This window comes from Sander lucioperca, chromosome 14 (assembly GCF_008315115.2).
Source record: "Sander lucioperca isolate FBNREF2018 chromosome 14, SLUC_FBN_1.2, whole genome shotgun sequence".
Classification (NCBI taxonomy): domain Eukaryota; kingdom Metazoa; phylum Chordata; class Actinopteri; order Perciformes; family Percidae; genus Sander; species Sander lucioperca.
The window spans coordinates 5,858,393-5,877,356 of record NC_050186.1 but is presented as its reverse complement, the minus strand read 5'-3'; the positions used below and the strand labels follow the sequence as shown (position 1 = coordinate 5,877,356).

General features: G+C 39.4%; 1 protein-coding gene across 1 annotated transcript in view; it reads right to left on the bottom strand.

The window, feature by feature from the left end:
- Nucleotides 1-18,964, bottom strand: part of LOC118493082 (astrotactin-2) — a 200,427-nt gene that overhangs the window by 91,907 nt on the left and 89,556 nt on the right. Inside the window, exon 3 of the mRNA XM_035991599.1 lies at nt 5,450-5,879. Coding sequence (XP_035847492.1) covers nt 5,450-5,879 — 430 coding nt within the window. The remainder of the gene's footprint in view (nt 1-5,449; nt 5,880-18,964) is intronic.

The following is an 18,964-nucleotide window of genomic DNA, read 5'->3' as shown; positions in this document are numbered from 1 at the left end:
TTCATCTCACTAAATTGCCCTTATTGACAACACACAACTTAAATGCTTTCCGTAGATAGGGCAAAAGGAAGAATGGGAAGTCTTTGTAATTAACTCTCATCTATTTATCATGGGGAAGGATGACAAGCCTGATTCAGTATTAACCAAAACATCACCCTGAGCTAGCTTGAGTGTGCCAAGCCGGCAGCCATTTCTCAACAATGATGTCACATTAGCGATCTGAAGCTTGACACTGGATTATTACTCTCCAGTCTTGAGTTCAATTAGAGCTCTGTAAACACGCGATAAGCTTGGTAATGACAGTGGTCTTGTGGATGATGAAACCATTGTTTTCATTATAAAATCCACTGTACTAGAAGGGATCTTTTTTATACTGCATTTCTCTCTTTTGTCTATTTTTAAGCAATATTTAGTTACACGTTTACTGCCTCAAACTTGTAAAATATAGTTATCTTTTAAGCAGATTCTCTCTGGGTTACAAGTGGTGCCCAAGGCTTTATCTGTGTTTACAATATAAAATAAATACCCAGTAACTGCATCAAGCATTCTTTACAAACAACATAATTTCACTGAAAGGAATAAGAGGCACAACAGGAAATACTTTGGGGATTCTGAAATGCTTAACTATAGCAGAAATTTTGATTTACTGGCCAAGGTTTTTTTTTATTAGCTACAGTATGCTCCTAGATATAAAAACTTTTTTTATAGCAACCCTGGAGTTTTCAAAAGAACAATCACAATACTGCAATAATGTCTTGGGTTATTTGTTGAAATAGTTAATTTAACTCATCAGTAAGAGCTGTTTAGGGGGAAAATAAATCACACAGAACTCTAACACTGGATTTCCACTGAATGCGGAATGGCTGCGGACCGGCTCCGCTGCGTATCGGCTCCGTGTTCCTCCATCTGTCAATACCCACCAGGTCAGGATTTGTTGCAGTACGGCGCGAATTCAGGTAGAATAGAACCACAAAACCAACAACAGTTTGTTTCCATCCAGAGGAGTAGAGGGGAAACAACTCTGTGCTGTGTTTTCAAGGTGTAGTGCAGGGAAATATGATCCGCCATGAGCATAATGTATTTTATTTTGAAAATTAACCGGATGTTTTATTTTGTTTCTGTGCTCGACTTCCTGTCTTCGTGTGCTGAATTGCTGCGGAGCTCTCCGCCGTCTGGCAAAAACAGAAGCTCTGCGTATCTGCTCTGGAGGGCTGCGGACCGCCCGAGCTGTGCCGGAGTCGGAACGCAGCCGTTCCGCAGCCGTTCCGCAGCCGTTCCGCAGTCAGTGGAAATACACACATTGACTTTAATTGAAACCTAATGACTCCACCGCCGTTCCGGAGTGGATCCACAGCCGTTACGCATCCAGTGGAAATTGGGGGTAAGTTAATTTAGATCGTCCAGTTAGTGCATTTAATCATAGAATAATGTTTGAAAAGCAAAGTTGATGAGTCATTCTACATGGGAATTGGATAGATTATTATTGTGTATTGTTTCATTTTAATTAAGGAAACAACCAACAAAAAAGAGGTTGACTAGTAGTACTAGTATGACCATATGCTATGCTTGATTATTTCTCATGGGTTTGGGCTGACAAGACACTATAATAGCAATATGGGCAAATTACCTGTGAGTGTATAAGCTAGAAGCTAGCTTTTGTATCTGAAAACAGGAGCATGATCTCCAATGGTTATTACAATAACCTCAATTTATTAAGATAAAAGCGAGGATACATTTCTCAAGGTCTGCAAGGATAGAAAGCACCTTATTTTTTTAAATGTTTCATTGCGGCAGGACAAAAAGAAATTAAGAATTACCAGTCCTCTTGACTGGATTATTGAATAATGCAAGAACAACAATGTGCCAACAGTTGCTGTAAGAGGTATTGTATTCTAATAATCTTTTGAGTTCACAGATTAAAGTTGACAACAAAACTCATTGCAGTTGAGATGTCGCTCCTTTTTCATTTTCTACGTAAGCACAGAATTCATATTTGTATATTAAAATGTACCAATATTGGCAGCAAGAAGTGACATCAGCTTTATGCGTGTTAAACCCAAAGTGGACCTCCAAAGCAAAAAGTTGCAACCATCTCCCATCAGGAAAGGTTTTGTTTCATATGCAATAACAGCTGTTAAGAAATTACTTCCTCTAAACTTTGTTTGAAGAAGTAGGACACAGCAGTAGTTGCTCAGGCCTGTACAGTAAATTACCTCTACAAAGAACTCTGGAGATGACATAAGTATGACTGACAACAAAGGCTACACATATAGGTTGGAAGAAGTCAGTGGTAAACTGAGAGGAAGTGGTATGTGTGATGATGGCGGTCTGATGCTGCTGCGCTGAGCGTTTCTCAAAAAACAAGTTTTGTAGCGTGCTGCTAAGGATTTCTGCACTTGAATTACACCATACATGTTGCCCAAATGCATTCCCAAAGCCGTGGGAATCTTGCTGAATAATGAAACTGACAGGCCTCATTTGTTTGGTTTTCTGTGTAACAAAAACCAATACCATGCATAACCCTGTGAGGCATAGCCATAATCCCTGGGGATAATACTATTGAGTTCAGTTGAATGGGCTTATCTGTCAGCAAGGACAGACAGATAAAGGATGACTGGTATTTGGAGACTTTTTCGGATGCAGAGCAGCATAGAACAGGTGGGACAGGAGTTAATCTCCCCTGTATTCAAATGTCGCCGCTTTTTGCACTTTACAGATGGGAAGGCAAAGGCAAATTCAAATCTTTTGGAAAATGCCAGATTGTGTATGAGATTAATAGAAGGATGTTATAAGAGCTGTATTTGAAAAAAAAAAAAATCACCATCATCTGACCATTTGTCTCATAAATTAGCCCATTATATACAGAGTAAGTGTGCTGGTGTAATACCCTGCAATGGACTTCATATTGCCCACATTACATATAATATGACCTTAAAGATTTATGTTACACAATGGTGTGCCTCTAGATGCATCTGTATACTGTATGTGTCTGAACATAAGTAAAGGTATATTTAGTACTCACACTCACATTCAGCAATTGGTTAAAAAACTGTAGCTGAAATTGGGTTTTTATTTTAGGAACAAGTCTTGTTTTTACTTTGAGGCCAAAAGTAGACTTGTTGCTGCCACCTTTATGTCGGTGCTGGACTATGATGATGTTATATACATGCATGCATCCACGCAAAGTCTACATGCATTGGATACTGTTTACCATGGAGCACTGAGGTTTGTTACTAATCTTAAAACCCTTACTCACCACTGCTCCTTGTATGCTCAGGTTGGCTGGTCTGCATTGTCCACTTGTAGACTTAATCATTGGCATATTTTTATTTATAAAGCTATTCTTGGTCTGCTTCTGTCTTACCTACAGCTCTATATCCATAAGAAAAAAACAGGAAGTTATTGTCTTGGTTCCCAGGGCTTATTCCTGTTATCCGTCCCTAAAGTCTGCACTGAACTGGGTAAAAGGGCGTTTAAATATGCTGCTCCCTCTGCGTGGAACGATTTGCAAAATTGCCTGAACCTTGGTGAGTTGGTCTCACTAGATGTTTTTAAAGACATTTTAAGTGACATTTGGCTATATATGCTTTTGACCGATTAATATGTTTGATCTCTGAATTGGTTGACTTCTGGCGAACATTGTTGAATATCTTGATATTATATGATCCTATAATTTATTATGTGTTTTCATTGTGAATTGTTATGTTTTACTGTATGTCTGAAACTCTGTTAACTGTGCTGCTGCCTGTTGGTGGCCAGGAAACTCTTGTAAAAGAGATTCTTAATCTCAATGAGTATATTCCTGGTTAAATAAAGGTAAAAAAAATAAAAAATAAAAAATAGTAGTCCATTCATTGCTGGTCATTATATGGTTAATGTGTGTGTTATGTCTTGCTGCTTACAGCTAGTATGATTGACTCTTCTTAAAGCTATTTGTGGATAATTGTCTCCTGTATGTTATCTTGTAATAATAGCATCATTTGGTGATTAGCCCAAGAGACAGGCCTGCACAGTAAGAGCCTTGACCTCTGCCTCACTTCTCTTGTCCCAGCGGCTAATCCCAAAATTCTGCATTCCCACTTGGGAATATAGCAGAAATTAACCTCCATGCCTTCACCATGTTGCATAATTTTCTGTTTAATTTTTACATTAGGGCTCAACATAATATATGCAAGCCATTTTGATTTTTAGAATCATTATCAGCTGTGGTCAGGGCCAGGGACTGTAAGGCTTTGTTAATTTAAGGTCTGTTTGTGATGTAAATCTAACAGATTTTATCATGTTATACTCAAATAATGAACTTCAAATAATGTTAATAAAATCAAACTTAACCATAATCAGCTTTCTCTGTTGTTGAGTTGTAAGTAAATACTTTGTATCAGAATCTCAAACACGGATCGGCAATGTGCCTAAGACATAAGTAAAAGTTAATTTTAAACTTGAATGAAAATCATCAGTGCTTTAACCTTTTTCCAGCCTATTTTCAGGAAGTAAGTACCCAGTCAGTCAGAAGCAAAAAGTTTGTGTAAATCAGGTTATGTAGACTGATAAATACTATGGAAGCAAGGGGACATTTTCCACAAACTCCACCCATGCATAATTCAGTAGGACATGAATAACCCAGGCACCCTCCAACTCAGTCAGCACCCTTCAATTATTAAAGTTGTGCTTTGCAGAGGAGCACCCAAAGTTTAACAGGATATACTGTAATATCAACAAATGCTACATAGCCTATAGATATACATTGTTTGAAAATCTCTCCAGCAGAATATTTGAAGTATCACTTCCAGTTTTGTCACTAATGCAGGCCCCAGGGCAAGGGTCAACAGACCACCCACTGATACACCTCAGCATCTAATCGACCAGACTGATGGCCCCTGTCACTTGCCCTTAAGACATTACATTAAATTACATGGCACTGTATTACATTACTGCTTGACGCACAAAGCCGATGGCTAGGTTAAACGAGTGGGTATGTAAGAGTGTGGTTTCACTGTCAATGTGGTTTCAGAATACAATTAATACTTTAGTTTTTATATGTCTCATGGAATACATAATTATCATTACCAGCATGATGTACTGTAATGGCGTGAGTCATTTTTTTTTTAATGACGAAATGTAAGCAGGACATGCTGTGCTAAGAACATGTTTGGGCAGGCCAGAGGCCAAAGTGAACTGTCCAGGCTGGGCCATCTGGGGAGCTGGCACTGAGCGCCTCCACGGATGTACAAATCATGCTCTCAAAACTACCACTGAGCAAAACAGATTTTCTATGACAACTCATAATTTTAGTGTATGCTGCTTGTAGTTGAATGATAAAAACAAAAACAGCATGATGCTGTTTATTTCATAGGTATAGCATAATTCATATCTATTGTATGCATACAGTGCTACCATTTTTCCATCATACTAAATTGTTTTTCAAGGGAAATTTATATAGACGACCTACCTCGTTTTTCAAAATTATGCTTAATCTCATTTTCCTTGAACATCATTTCTGTGTGTCCTCCGATGCCAATGTTAACTCCATAGTCCTCCTGGACCTTCCCATCACTCATCTTGGTGTGGAGCTTGTTGGGCGTGGAGTTAAGTGAGTGTCCACCTGGGTCCTCCTCATCACAGTCGTAATCATCAAGAATGGGGGTCTCGCGGATGGGCATACCGATGACAGAGCTCCCATGTTGGTGTGTATTTCGAGAGCCCCGATAGCTGTCTCGGCCCTGGGGTCCGAGCAGAACAGAGGGAATGTAGTGGATCTCATGTGTGGCCTCGGTGCTGGCGCTCTTCTGGGGGATGCGGCGACGCTTGCACCATCGGTGGCGAGTATACAGGACAAGGGTGAAGAGGAGAATTAGGAGAAGGAGGGCAATGAGGCCTCCCTGGATAAAAGCAAGAGAAAAGACAATGTGAGGGAAGCACACAAAGACGACAATGCTGATGCTCACACTTAATTGGTAATGTTGATATTTTACGTGGTACACAAAAATACAAAGACTTAATAAATCGTCCATTATTTTAGGTTGAATGGCAATTAGCACCATTTCAATAAGTGAGTTCTCAAAACAACATGAGGCAGCAAACAAGGTCCTAAAGATACTAACTAATTTGTGCCTAAGCTAAAGAAAGGTGCACTGGGAAAATATAGGCTACAGCAAAGGATTTAATATGCAAATATGTAATGTATGTCTTGTGTCACTGTGTAACGTCACTGTGTGCCCCACCTCAAACTAATTTAAACAACTGCGCATCCCTACTCATTACAACCCTGACCCATGTCCACAGGTTTTCATCACACAGTAAATATCCGTATACCAATGGATAGAGAGGGCTCCAGAGTTATAACAACCATGTTGACGGGACATTCTGAACCTTAGCAGGGTCAAAGAATACATTGATATTGCAACAAAGTGATTTCAAAGCAGATTTATTGACGCTTATTCACAATGGACATTGATGATAATGATGTGCTTGGAGGGTGTAAGTCAAACTAAAATTGAAAGAATGTGTTCACTTTTCTGTGTGTTCAGATATAAGTGAGATACAACTAAGGGAAAGAGTATTAATTTTGATATGTTGACTGTGTTGGTGAGAGAGCCAAATTACACTATCTCTACAGAGCACTAGGATGCACCTGTCTCTTTCACCTCACAGTATCTGTGCCTCACGTCTCTCCCTCCACACAGACCCTTGTCAACTATCCCTATATACTAATTGGTCTGCTGCATAATATAATACTTTTTTTTTTTTTAGCATTGTTATAAATGATGATTTAGTTGCTTCGGTGAGGATCATAAGTAATTATGGACTTACTTAGGAAAACACAGGGCAATCCCTGTAGCAGTGATGACAAAGCAAGAAATTAGAAGGTAGAAAGAATGCAGACACTAGAAATACACTCACACACAATTAAGTTGCTGTTAAGCACATTACAGAGTTTTAAGTGCTCAAAATCAGCACTTTGTTAGCACATTGTGCACTTTCTGCAGTCAGGCATACAGTTGGCACCTGCATACATTCACACACAGAAATGGACATATACAGGAGATAATATATCAGTATTATCTTATAATATAATGCAGCCCAATATCAACAACAAAATCATAAACTTTAACCTCCTAAATCATCACAGAGTTGAATAAGCACTTTTCAACAATATTTTGAAACCATAAGATTCACAAATGATGAACGTATTGCACGGCTACTAATAGGAATATTCCCAATCTATATAGTTTCTCCAGCACATACACACAGAAGTGAGGCAGACTTTATTTTCTTTGTTGCAGTGCTGCTTCTGGACTCCTATCTTTAAAGTCTTACACACAAGTCAATGCACCAGGGATGTTAGCCTGTTCTGCCCTCCCTTTCTTCCTATGGTCCTTTCTTCTTCTTTCTGTGGTCCTGTAAATTCACCAAGGGGCATCGCATTTCTCCATGGTTCATTCAATATCTCACCATCACAGAAACATCAAACACCCTGGCATACATGCTGCGGCTGGATGATAAAGTAAATCCATATGCACAGACAGAATGGGGGAAAGAAAGGGAGGGCATGACTTATTCTTTGATTTTTTCAAAATGACATCCAATAGGTGAGACGTAGTATTTGATTCAGTCAGACATGGCAACCTAAAGGCGATATATATTCCTGATGTCTGACAGAAAATTCAGGGTCAGCGCTTTTGCAAGCATATATTCAAAGATGTGGTGATATTCGCAAAATTACACACACACGCACGCACGCGCACACACACACACACACACACACACACACACACACACACACACAGCCCATGTGCATAACCTCCAGCCACAGGAGCGTGAGCGCAGGGAATACCTATGTGTACACGCAGACGAAAAAAGAAATCACAACAAAATAAGGAATAAAATTCACATGGGATCATTCATCACAACATTTCATTGATCATTCATCAATTCCATCTTCATGAGGAAAAACAAACCCATTTCAAATTATAACTCATGCACTGTTGGGTGTCCATAAATCAAACTATGCTGAGAAGGGAGGCGGCCCAGAGAGGACTAATACCACGGACAAACTTGTTCATTAATCTTCAATAGGGTGGCAGCTTTGCAGAAATGCAGTCCCGCAAACTCCCCTTCACCTGCACTTCTACATTAATTCCTCTGAGAATAGCAAAAACATACGAAGGCTTATGTTTCATTTTAGCAGTGTAGTGATAATGGAGTGACATTGTACAGTATGGCTCTGCTGCACCACTGAAAGAAATTGCATTGAAAAAGAATGAACTGTTAAAATATTGCTTTTAAAATAGTGTTTTTAGCAGCCTAAAATGTAAGACCAAAATATTTTCTGCAGCTCGGTGATGTCTTTATTCATCCCAATACTGCAGTAACGCGTCATTTGAATGTCACTGAAAAGTAAAGGAGGAATTGTCTGTTTGTCATGAACATTCTAAGTAATTACACATTTTACAATTGCAACACCATGCACTGGTAGGACATACTTGACATTTAAAAGCTTAATTGCCCTCCTTACATTTAAATATGAATTACGCAGACTTGGTGCGCAAGTACAATTACAGTCTAAAGTCTAAAAGCTTTACAAAGTGCAAATACTCTCTACCCTGAAAAGCTATAAATACACCACATGTCAGTTTTTTATCTTTTCATCCTGTTAATTGGACTCTGTCACATCAGTGCCCTTAAGATCCTCTCAAATTCCCTTTCCTGTATCATCTCACAATGTTTTCCTCTGCACTTCCCACCATTCTTGCCTTTTGTTCTCTCTCCTTCTCGATTACTGCGCATCTCTCCGTCTCTATTTCCCTTCATGTTTGATCACATCTTCCTTCCTCTTCAGTACAACAGCCATATAAATTCACAGTGGCAGATGTAGCCATGAGGGAAAATGGGTTTTCTGTTCATCTTCAGACCCTACAAATCCCTGCTGCTTTAGTCCTAAGTGACTTCACGGGGAGGAGAGTGGCTGGAAACCCCATAATTCCACTCGTCTGTGGTATAGGTTTACTTCCGTCTGTGATTATTTTCATTACTTCACATTCTTTTTTTCCTCAACAATGCTCCCATTTCCCATCTGATTCACGTTGTGTGTTATTTATTCATTTTACCTTTTTTTCTCCTCACTGCACCTTTCTTCCATTTGCCTTCTCCTTTAAATTTCCCGTGTTTTTCCTGTCGTGCCTGCTTTTTACCTTTCATTTTCTATCAACCCATTCCCCCTTTTCCGCTCTACTGTGGATCATGTTGCCTCTTTTCTTTCATCATTCCCTGCCAGGCTCACTTGCAACGGTTTTATCCCTTATCACTTACTTTTCATCCTTAGTCTTTTACAGATTTAATGTAGAATTTGGCGACAAGCATCTGCACTGAATTATTCAACACTTTTGGTAATCTTTTTTTCAGCAGACATAATACCAGGAAATTCCTCAGATTAAGCCATTACCTCGGTTTAGCCACGACAGCCATCTTAAAACTACAGAAGGAGGACAGCAGCAGGTTTGTACTTTTTTGTTGGTGCATATAATACCAGTGATAGCCAGAATGACATGGGTGGAGGGCGCAACCTCAGAATGAATCAGAAAGTGGTGGAGAAAGCTATGAAAGTCTGAGTTATACGGAAGAAAATAGATTTTTATAAATACTCAATGTTGCTGCTACTGGGGCATGTTTAATTGTACTTTACATCATTCTAGTGTTTACTGCATTTCATAAAAGCTCTGCATAAAAATACAATCTCCTGATGCTGTTTTTGGGCTTGGTGTGAAAAAAATCAATACCATACATTAGCAAATATGAGCATAATGCATTCTAGTAATTTTTTTTCTCCCACTTTAAAACACATTAGAGTAAAATACCCACCACTATGTGAAAGCAATTGACAGGATATGGTCAGATGGCTGCTTAGACAACAATGCAATGTATATGGCTTCAATAAAAAATACAAACGTTTTTCCATGGCCACATGCACTTACATGCATGTGCGGCTGGACCGGCTATCAAAACAAAGAACAGAAGATCCGATTTCAACACACACAGAGGGAGTGTGACTTCATTCTCTGTTCAGGACGCCATTACTCCACTATATCTTTACTTAGCAAATATTTCTTTGCTGCTATATTAATGTTCTGAATGTCGAGTGCAGCCCCTTTAAGCAGTAGAAAGTAAAGAGGTTAAGAAACCCACAGCAAAACCTCATTAGACTTGATCAATGAACTTGATTGAAGCGAATGTGAATTAAAGATATTCAATCACTGATTAACTAATTGCAGAGAGCCCCTAAAGGTATGTGTGTTAATGAAAGAAACAGCGACATGCAAGGTTGGGGCTTTGTTAGTCTTTTAGAATAAGCCATACAATGCTGGCATGAGTGAGAAATGTTACATTTCAGCTGTTAGTCTGTAAAGAGTCACAATAGACCATGAGGTCTCTACTATAAAAAAAAAAAAAAAAATATTTGTACAAGCTATTTCCAGTGCAATTTCCTATTTAGTATTGACCTTATTTGTTTTCCTAAATGATGAAAACAATATGATATTCACTTTTAAATTACTTCTATTCAAGCAAAGCGGGCTGTCTGCAGGATATATAGTCAACATTTACTTTAGCAACATCTTGCAAAGATGTAGCAACATCTTGAGTGTGTTTGTGTCATTGTTCTGCTCTGATATTTTCTCTGCTGTTGTGTCTAATATCTGCAATGTGACTCTAATTCTGATGGCATTTCTTCTGTTGACAGAAATAGTACTGTCACCATGGATCGCTCAGATGTGTCACCTCGCTTTGGCCCATTCATAGAAAAAAAGCATATGTCTAGGCAGATACTTTGCTCTATTTCATATACAAAACAGAAGTGCAACATTATTTGTAAATATCATCATTTTGTATCAACAATTATGCAATAAATGCGAAATCGTTTATCTGGTTATTCACCACTGACATGACATTTCTTGATCTATACTGAAAATGCACACAACACACAAACAGTATGAGGCCTGAGTGGAAAGTGGTTATAAAGATCCAAACACACAAATTGTATTCACTTAATTGATGAAAGCAAGACAGCAAGGAAGTTTGATGATCAATGATTTTGATCAATTCTTAGTTCAATACATACAGAAGCTCCTGTGGAGCCTCGAGATGTTGAAATTTGGATTTGTATATGCACTTTGGCACAAGTCCCTTATGATTCTAATAAGCGTCTTTATGCATTAAAACAACACGAATCAGAGCCAACACATCCAACACATGCTCTGTGGTTTAGCTACCATCTGTGCACACTGGAGTCTGCAGCTCAATGAACCCTAGAAAACATCCACTTTCTGCTCCAAGGGAAGATCGGATATAGCAATATTGCAATCTTTAGGGTATTGTTTCGAGCAAACGCTAAAGTGAAAAGTCACATGCTGAATTTTTTGTCAAACAGAAACTAATATAGCAGATGACACGCATGTATTACCACAAAAATCCACAGATGACATTGCCTAGAAGCATTAGATATGCATGCAAGCTAGCACAGCCAAATGCACACAGGTGTACACAGTCATATATACATACTGTGTGTCAGGGAAAAACAGAACAGAACAACCGGCAGAACAACATCCGTTACCTCTCTCTGCAACTTTTTTTTCTTCCTGTCACCATTTTTTATTCGTTTCTCCCTTCCCTCTCTCCCAGCAGGAAGTTAAAAGTGACATGTGCCCTAGCATCTGCTCTCCATTCTTTCTGTCCAACTAGAGGTGAATGACAAGACTTGGCTCTCTGGTTAATGTTTCCACTCAGCTAAGTCCCCTTGGAGAAACCATGCCTGTCCATTACCTGGACACACAGAGAAATAGGTACTGGTCTCAGATACATAATACAGACACCGTGTACAGACCCAAAATGCCTGATTTTGCGGGAGCTTTTGTAAAAAAATTTTTTTATAGTTCTTTAAAAAATAAAAAGGAAACTTGTTTCGGGGAGACTAAAACTACTCTGGGCTGAGTTTTCCTAGTAACCTTACCAAAAAAGCTCAGGATGCTACAAAAATTGTTGGTATAATACAAAAATGGCTGGTGGATTTAAGAGAAAAAAGAATAATTTATTGAATTAATCAAATTTGAACATATGTGTCAGTGGCTTGTTGATCTTTACATTGTTAGTTAATTTCCTAACCTGGCCTGGGACACACATTCATACGGTTCGATAAAGTACTTATTGGACTTTAACTTATCATTGCACTTACAATAACGAGTGTAGCTGTCCTCAATTTAGGTCATCCTGTAAGTCTCATCTCCGGTTTTTCCTGCATCCACCCTGTGTGTTTGTGTGTGTGCGCGTCAGTAACGGGGGGAACTGTATGAGCAGCAGCTGCTGACTTTAGAGTGAAAAAACGTTACAGCGTACATTGATGTTAAAATGTATACAGGTTGGCAGGGCGGTCTGAAATTCTTTGCACGGTCTTTCACTGTACATTTTGTTGGTAAATGTGAGATGTTCGAGTCTCGTCTTCATACCGGAAACAAGCTTTCTCTCACTCCCACTTGGTCAGTGGCACTCAGAGTCACATTATACTGACAAAGTCTGGCACGTGGGACTGCTGGGATTGGTTGAAGTCGCGGGAAACTCCGGTTATTGGTCAAAATTGCGAGTCGCGCCAAAGTCACGGTGATTGGTTGAATTCGCGTGAATTGCCGTGATCGCGTCATCGCGAAATCCTGGAGAGACTGCTTGCCGTGACTTGGCCGAGAGACCTGACAAACTACACGTTGGTCCATGACCAATCATAGTTTGCCATTTCTCAAGACCTGCGTGATGGCGTCAGTAAGGAGGTGCTATAGGGACTGACTTCCAAAGAACACACAAATACTGGTGTCCGAAGCAATGTGTGTGATACCGGCTGTCTTGTGTTTAGAAAAGCCTAAAAAAATAAGTGGCCTTTCCTCTGTTTCCCAGTTCCAACAAGCAGCACCAACAACATAATTCCCCTATGCTTCGCCCGACACCCTACATCTGTCAGCTCGGGCTATAATCAGGCTGATATGGTGTGGTTTGAACCAGGTATAACAAGATCTGGTTTTTAAAGGTGGTAGAATGGGCAGAAATCTTGATTCATTCCTAAGGGTGTCACCGAAATGAAGTCACAATCTCGAATTTTGAATAAAAAAATGGAATCGTCGATGCTGCCACGACCCCATGTCACGTCAAACAAAAAAAAACATGGAAAAAAAACAAACGTGTAGCCTGCTCTGAGGTAGTCGATTTCCTGATTGATTCTACCACCACTCCAGTGGAGGCGCTAATGAGCTAGATTACTACACACACAGTAGCAGAAGAAGACCAGCTACACACGACAGAGCATACACTGATTGCACTCAGCTTGAGCGAAGCGCTGCCGGCACGAATGAGGTAAAAAAAAACAGGAGTGAGTCGGTTCAATCTCCCGTTCAGACACTACTCGGGTTAATTAACCGGCTCTTCGGTTAGTTAGTCAACACTAGTGTTGAAGTGCTGCGAGTCAGTCAACCTCCTCTAATTTAGCTACAGCCAGTCAAAAGATAGCATGGCAACTGCAGATGCAGGAGACCCATCGACAGAACTTGAACCCCCTCCTCTTTCACTGAAGTCACCGGTGTGGAAGTATTTTGGATTTCCAGTGAGTTATTTTGACAACGTTCGTGTTGTCGACAAAAAAGCCACAGTTTGCAAGCTCTGCTATGTTCGTGTACCATATTCTTCCACTGGCAGCACGACTAACAAGGTAGTTAATCTGTGTGGTATATATTCAACTGTTCGGAAATAGTTTGTTAAAACACTTAATTGTTCAGAGAAGACTATGGACATGGCCGTTTTATTGTTTTTTGTTTGTTTTGCTGTGAACTTGAATGTCATCTTCTGTGAAGAAGACTGCAGTTACAAAAGAGAAACTAGATGGCAGGCTATAGATATACGTTATTGTTACATTATGTTGTTAATAAATCTTTTAAATTTGACAATCTAGTGTGGTACATTGTGAACAAAGGTCAGATATTATATTGCATAAAAGTCTAGTCTAAAAATGGCATAGCAACCTGTGATTAAAAAAAAAAAAAAAATCGAACCGTGAGCTTAGAATCGAAAATGTAATCGAATCTAGGATTTGGAGAATCGTGACACCCTTATTCATTCCATTTTAATTTACATAGAAAACAGGTTCAGCTGCATGGGTCTCACTTCCTCTGTCAGAGTGAGTATTAGTGGTGGTTTTGATGTACAACAATATCTACAAACTAGGGCTATCAATCAATTAAAAATTTTAATCTAATTAATTACATACTCTGTGATTAATTAATCGAAATTAATCACATACATAATTAACGTGCCTGAACCGAAAAAAAGAAAAGAAAAAAAAAAAGGGTACTAAACAACAGTTGGTGACATTAAAGAACGGCTTGTTTATTGCTAGGCCATATGGTCAAAATTAAATGATTTAATAATAATGTATAACAATAACAATAACTTATTTCAGTAGTAAATTGCTGTTGAACGACAAAAACAACCACCAGATGGGAAAAGGACATTTACAAAAACTTCAAATGCACCACGAGGCTGTAGTTTACCAGTTTCATTGAACGCACCGTCTGTGTTGTTTTTCCGACGGCAGCTGCAGATTGTTACACCCCGGTGTTGAATCCTCTACAGTAAAACACAGTCAAACTTTACACCGTTTAGCGTTAGCTGTCAGCATTTTAACCGTGTTTAATCCAGCTACTAGCTAGCGGTAGGCTAACGTTAGCTGCTGTCAAGTATAGTGTTAACTAGCGTCACGTGCAGCGGTGTTTGTGTTGCCTGTATCGTCTTCAGAGCATCAGAGAGAAGCGCAGACATATCAGTGGCACCAGATTTCGGTAGCCAGGGTTGGCAGGAAGAAGATTTTTACAAGTAAATGTTCCATTAATGATCCAGGCAGCACATTCTCGTCTCCCTCCTTCATTTTACAGTCGAATGGTGGCTAGAACGGCTCCGGGTCAAACGTCAATATGGAATGGATTAATCTGCTTTATTTTTTTTAACGCGTTATTTTTTCTCAGATTAATTAATCGAAATTAACGCGTTATTTTGACAGCCCTACTACAAACACTAAACCAGATCATTTGTCATCTCCCCTCCAATACTGCTACTTTGCATCAACACTGTGCTCTGCAGAGTTTGTTTGGTTGTTGACTAATGTTACATAGAAAGGGACCTGGTCTAAGCAAAAATATGTGTTAAATCTCAGTAAGGAAACGTTTTTTTGATGGAAATGAAATAATCTATTCTGAAGTGACTGAAATTCGTTTTAAAAAGTCCACAGCCTTGGCTATGTAAATCACTAGAGAAATTACACTGACGAAAAGCCCGTACCTAATCATAAAATCTGATTACACTGTGATTGAAAACTGAATGAAAATCTCCCACAGCTTAACTGGAAAGCACCAGGTCGACCTTTCCATTTTGTCCCTCTCACCATGGGAACTAATACATGTTTCCATCATCCTCTCCCCATCCCCTTTTCCATCACCTTGAGTCCTATCCGTTCATTACTCCACTTCTCTATCCTCCCATTTTATATACCACGATGCTCTATCCCACACAGGGAAAAGATTTGAGGGCAGATAATGCTGTCTTGAGCCCTGGCCTTGTGAATTATAACAGAGAATTAGGGCTGATTTGCTGGTGTGGTGCACCCGCCCACCCAATACCTCTCTCCCAGGCTTTTTCTAGCTTTAGCCCATGCCCTACACCCACCACTTTCCTCTCTCAGTCAGGGTCTCTAAGCTTGAGGCATGTACAGAAGGATAAAGTATGCATTCATACCATAGATTACAGAGATAAATGACATATTTGTTCTGTTCAGTTCTTTATACATATGCAACACTTGCAAAGAAGTCATTTTTTTTTTAAAAAGTTGTCTTTTTAGTTTGTCTTTATAGACTATGCCATTTATTTACTGTAGCCATTGCCTAACATCAAAGAAAGCACTATACGTTTCAATGCCCGATTTTGTACAACCACAACCATACCCACTGTGCCATTGCAAACCATCATTGTAAAATGTAAAACATTATTTGCATTGATGATAAAAAATGGTATCCTCCAGCATTGGGTCCTCTAGTATAGTAAATGTTACTGTTATACACACACACACACACACACACACACACACACACACACACACACATATATAAATTGAGTTCTGCAAGCATAAGCAATTAAAAGTGGTTCTGTTCCATTGAGAGGAAAAAGGGACCTCTGCATTATGTCTCATCTAACGATGGGAAAACATCAGTATTTACTAAAATCTAAAGGGGCATTCAGTTAAACATTTTCCATTATACCACCCAATGGACATTTCAAAAGTATAATCATACATGAAGTTGTTTTAGCCTTCCTTATGAATAAAAACAGTTATCTTTGGTTTCAGTTCCCCCATTCTGTTTGTTTTCCGGATGCATTCATTTCAAGATAAATTAGGCTTTTAAAAAAAGAAAAAAAGATTTTGATTTATAAATGAAGGCTTTTGACTGAATATTTTTTGCACATTACAAGCAAAATAATTAAGAGGAGACCATACGTAATGTGTCTATGAGTTTTCTTTTATGTATTTACTTCATGAATAGTTGGGGGAAACAATTTACCCCATGTGTTGTCTTCCCTTCAACACACTTTTTTTTCTGACATTTTTGACGCCTTTTTTTCACAATTTGTTTTTGCTTTTTCCAACGTTTTAAATTTTTAAATTTTTCTTTTACACATTTTCAGCACTTATTTCTACGTCCCATATTTTCTGATATAAAACAAAAATTTAAAACGGGTCAATCTGACCTGAGGTCAACACAAGGGTTAAATAATAAAAATAGGCAACTGAATAGTGGAAAAAAACTGAATGAATGCATCAGTACCCATGAGGGAATCCCTTAAGGAAAAACATTTTACATTTCAAAACCACACACACATGCTGAAAAAAATGGTTCTGCAATTTAGATAATGGCTAGCATTTGTTTTTCACCCACCATTGTAATGAAGCCTGGATATATTTCTCAGTATAATGATATCCCATGATGCTCGCTGTTTGCATGGTAACCAAATATAATTGCCTGATGACCATGCACCGGTGCTTGCTCATTACTGTGGCAAATTAGTACTGCTGGAAAAGACGAGACTGCAATGCCCCTACAGCCTAACACCACCCCATCCACACTACATCATGGCTCTTTCAGTCACTTTTGTAAGAGATAAATTATATATTTACACTGAGGCAATATAAGCCAACTGTAAGCACACTTGCCTGCCTCTGTGACATTTCAGAGAAAGACGTGATTAGAAAAGTAATGCCAATATTTGCAGTGGTGTCACATGGGGCCAATACAGGCTTGCTACAGCTGTTGATAGCAAGGCAATAAGAGGGCCTGGACAATGAGGCCCTTGGGGAGACTTTGACTGAGAAAAAGGAAGGGCTGAGTGGTGAAAAGGGCTTTTGTAAAGATACAGGCATCAGAGTGTAGACAATGGTGTATACTTGTAAAAAGCAGCATGTGGGAAAATAATTGTGGGCACACATACACAGTCATTTTGTTTTCCCTTATGCTTGGAGGGCCATATTTAAAAAGATAAAAAATATATTGTTAAATATCGATAAAAGAAGCACACATTGGCTTTTGCCGCTCTCGCCGCTGGCCACTCCCCCTCTCACACTGCACACTGACTGAGCACTAAACCTGTTTGAGTCGTGACTCACTCGGATCTTTCACCGGACTCTTTAAATGAACTCATAAGTCGCGACAGCGCAGGACCAGAGACAGATAGGGTCGAAGAAAGCAGCGGTGCTTTGGCAGCTAAAATGGGAAATACACCTCAGAAAACAAAAGCCAGACACTATATAGTATTAAGTTGCTGTCAGCTGTAGCCTACATTCACCACTTCCAAACAGAGGCAGAATATAAAGTAGGCCTAATCTCGGAGATTATTCCTTCACAGCGCTGTGCAAGGAGAGAAAATCTCAGAGCTGAACCGGGTAGACACAGCAGTTTTCATCAGACTCACCCTGGGTTAATTAAGTCTAATGCTAACTAATAACATTATCGTCGCCAAAGCGCACTGCCATAAGTCCATGACGCTAATGTCTGATTACTCCACATTGTCATTGTGATATTTTGTGATTACATTCTGAATCTGCAATGTTCTCTGTCAGGTAAATCAGTAAGTTAGTAGTAGGGTATACAGGGGAGTTGCATTTGAAGTGGTCTGGGGTCCTTCTCTAAGTAATTTTAGGGTACAATTTGGTTTCTACAAGCAGCAATACCACAGGCCAAGCAGTCGGCCCGTTCTAAACAGGCACATTTTCAACGGGCACTGCACTAGTAAGACTAAAACTGGGAAATGAATGACATTTCTCTCTGCTAGAAAATGAAATAGCCTTGTCATGGAAGCTTGCGGGTGCAATGGAGATATGTGTGATTATAGGTGTTTTTATGTGTGCTTGTGCTCGTGTACCTCCATCAGAGGCAGCTGGGGCCTCAGCCCTTGTTATATTCCCTGTCGTTTAGCTTGAAGTGAGGCCTTTATTTGTATCTCCAGCTGTCGGCCAAGTGTTACCACAACAGCTTGGGAGAGCAGACCTGTCAGTGAGCGCCAGCAGCTGAATGGGAAGGTAGTCTTTGTTCATTCATGCCAGATGCAATCCCTCCCGCTCTCCCCATCCCTGGTCATTCCCATGCTCCTGATATCACAGCAATGTCTCCTCTCTTCACTGGCAGCTCCACACCACATATTTCATGTTAAACATGTATACAGTACAATGACGCTACTGACACTTACTGTCACCCAGGCCCAGGGTGAAAAAATAGACGTCTGTAGTGAGCATGTCAGTTTGTCTTCCAATCAGGCTTGGGAGGAAGGTAAAAAAAATATAAATACACGGTTTGCTTTGTAAATAAATGCTAATAGATAACACAGGTATGAATAACTT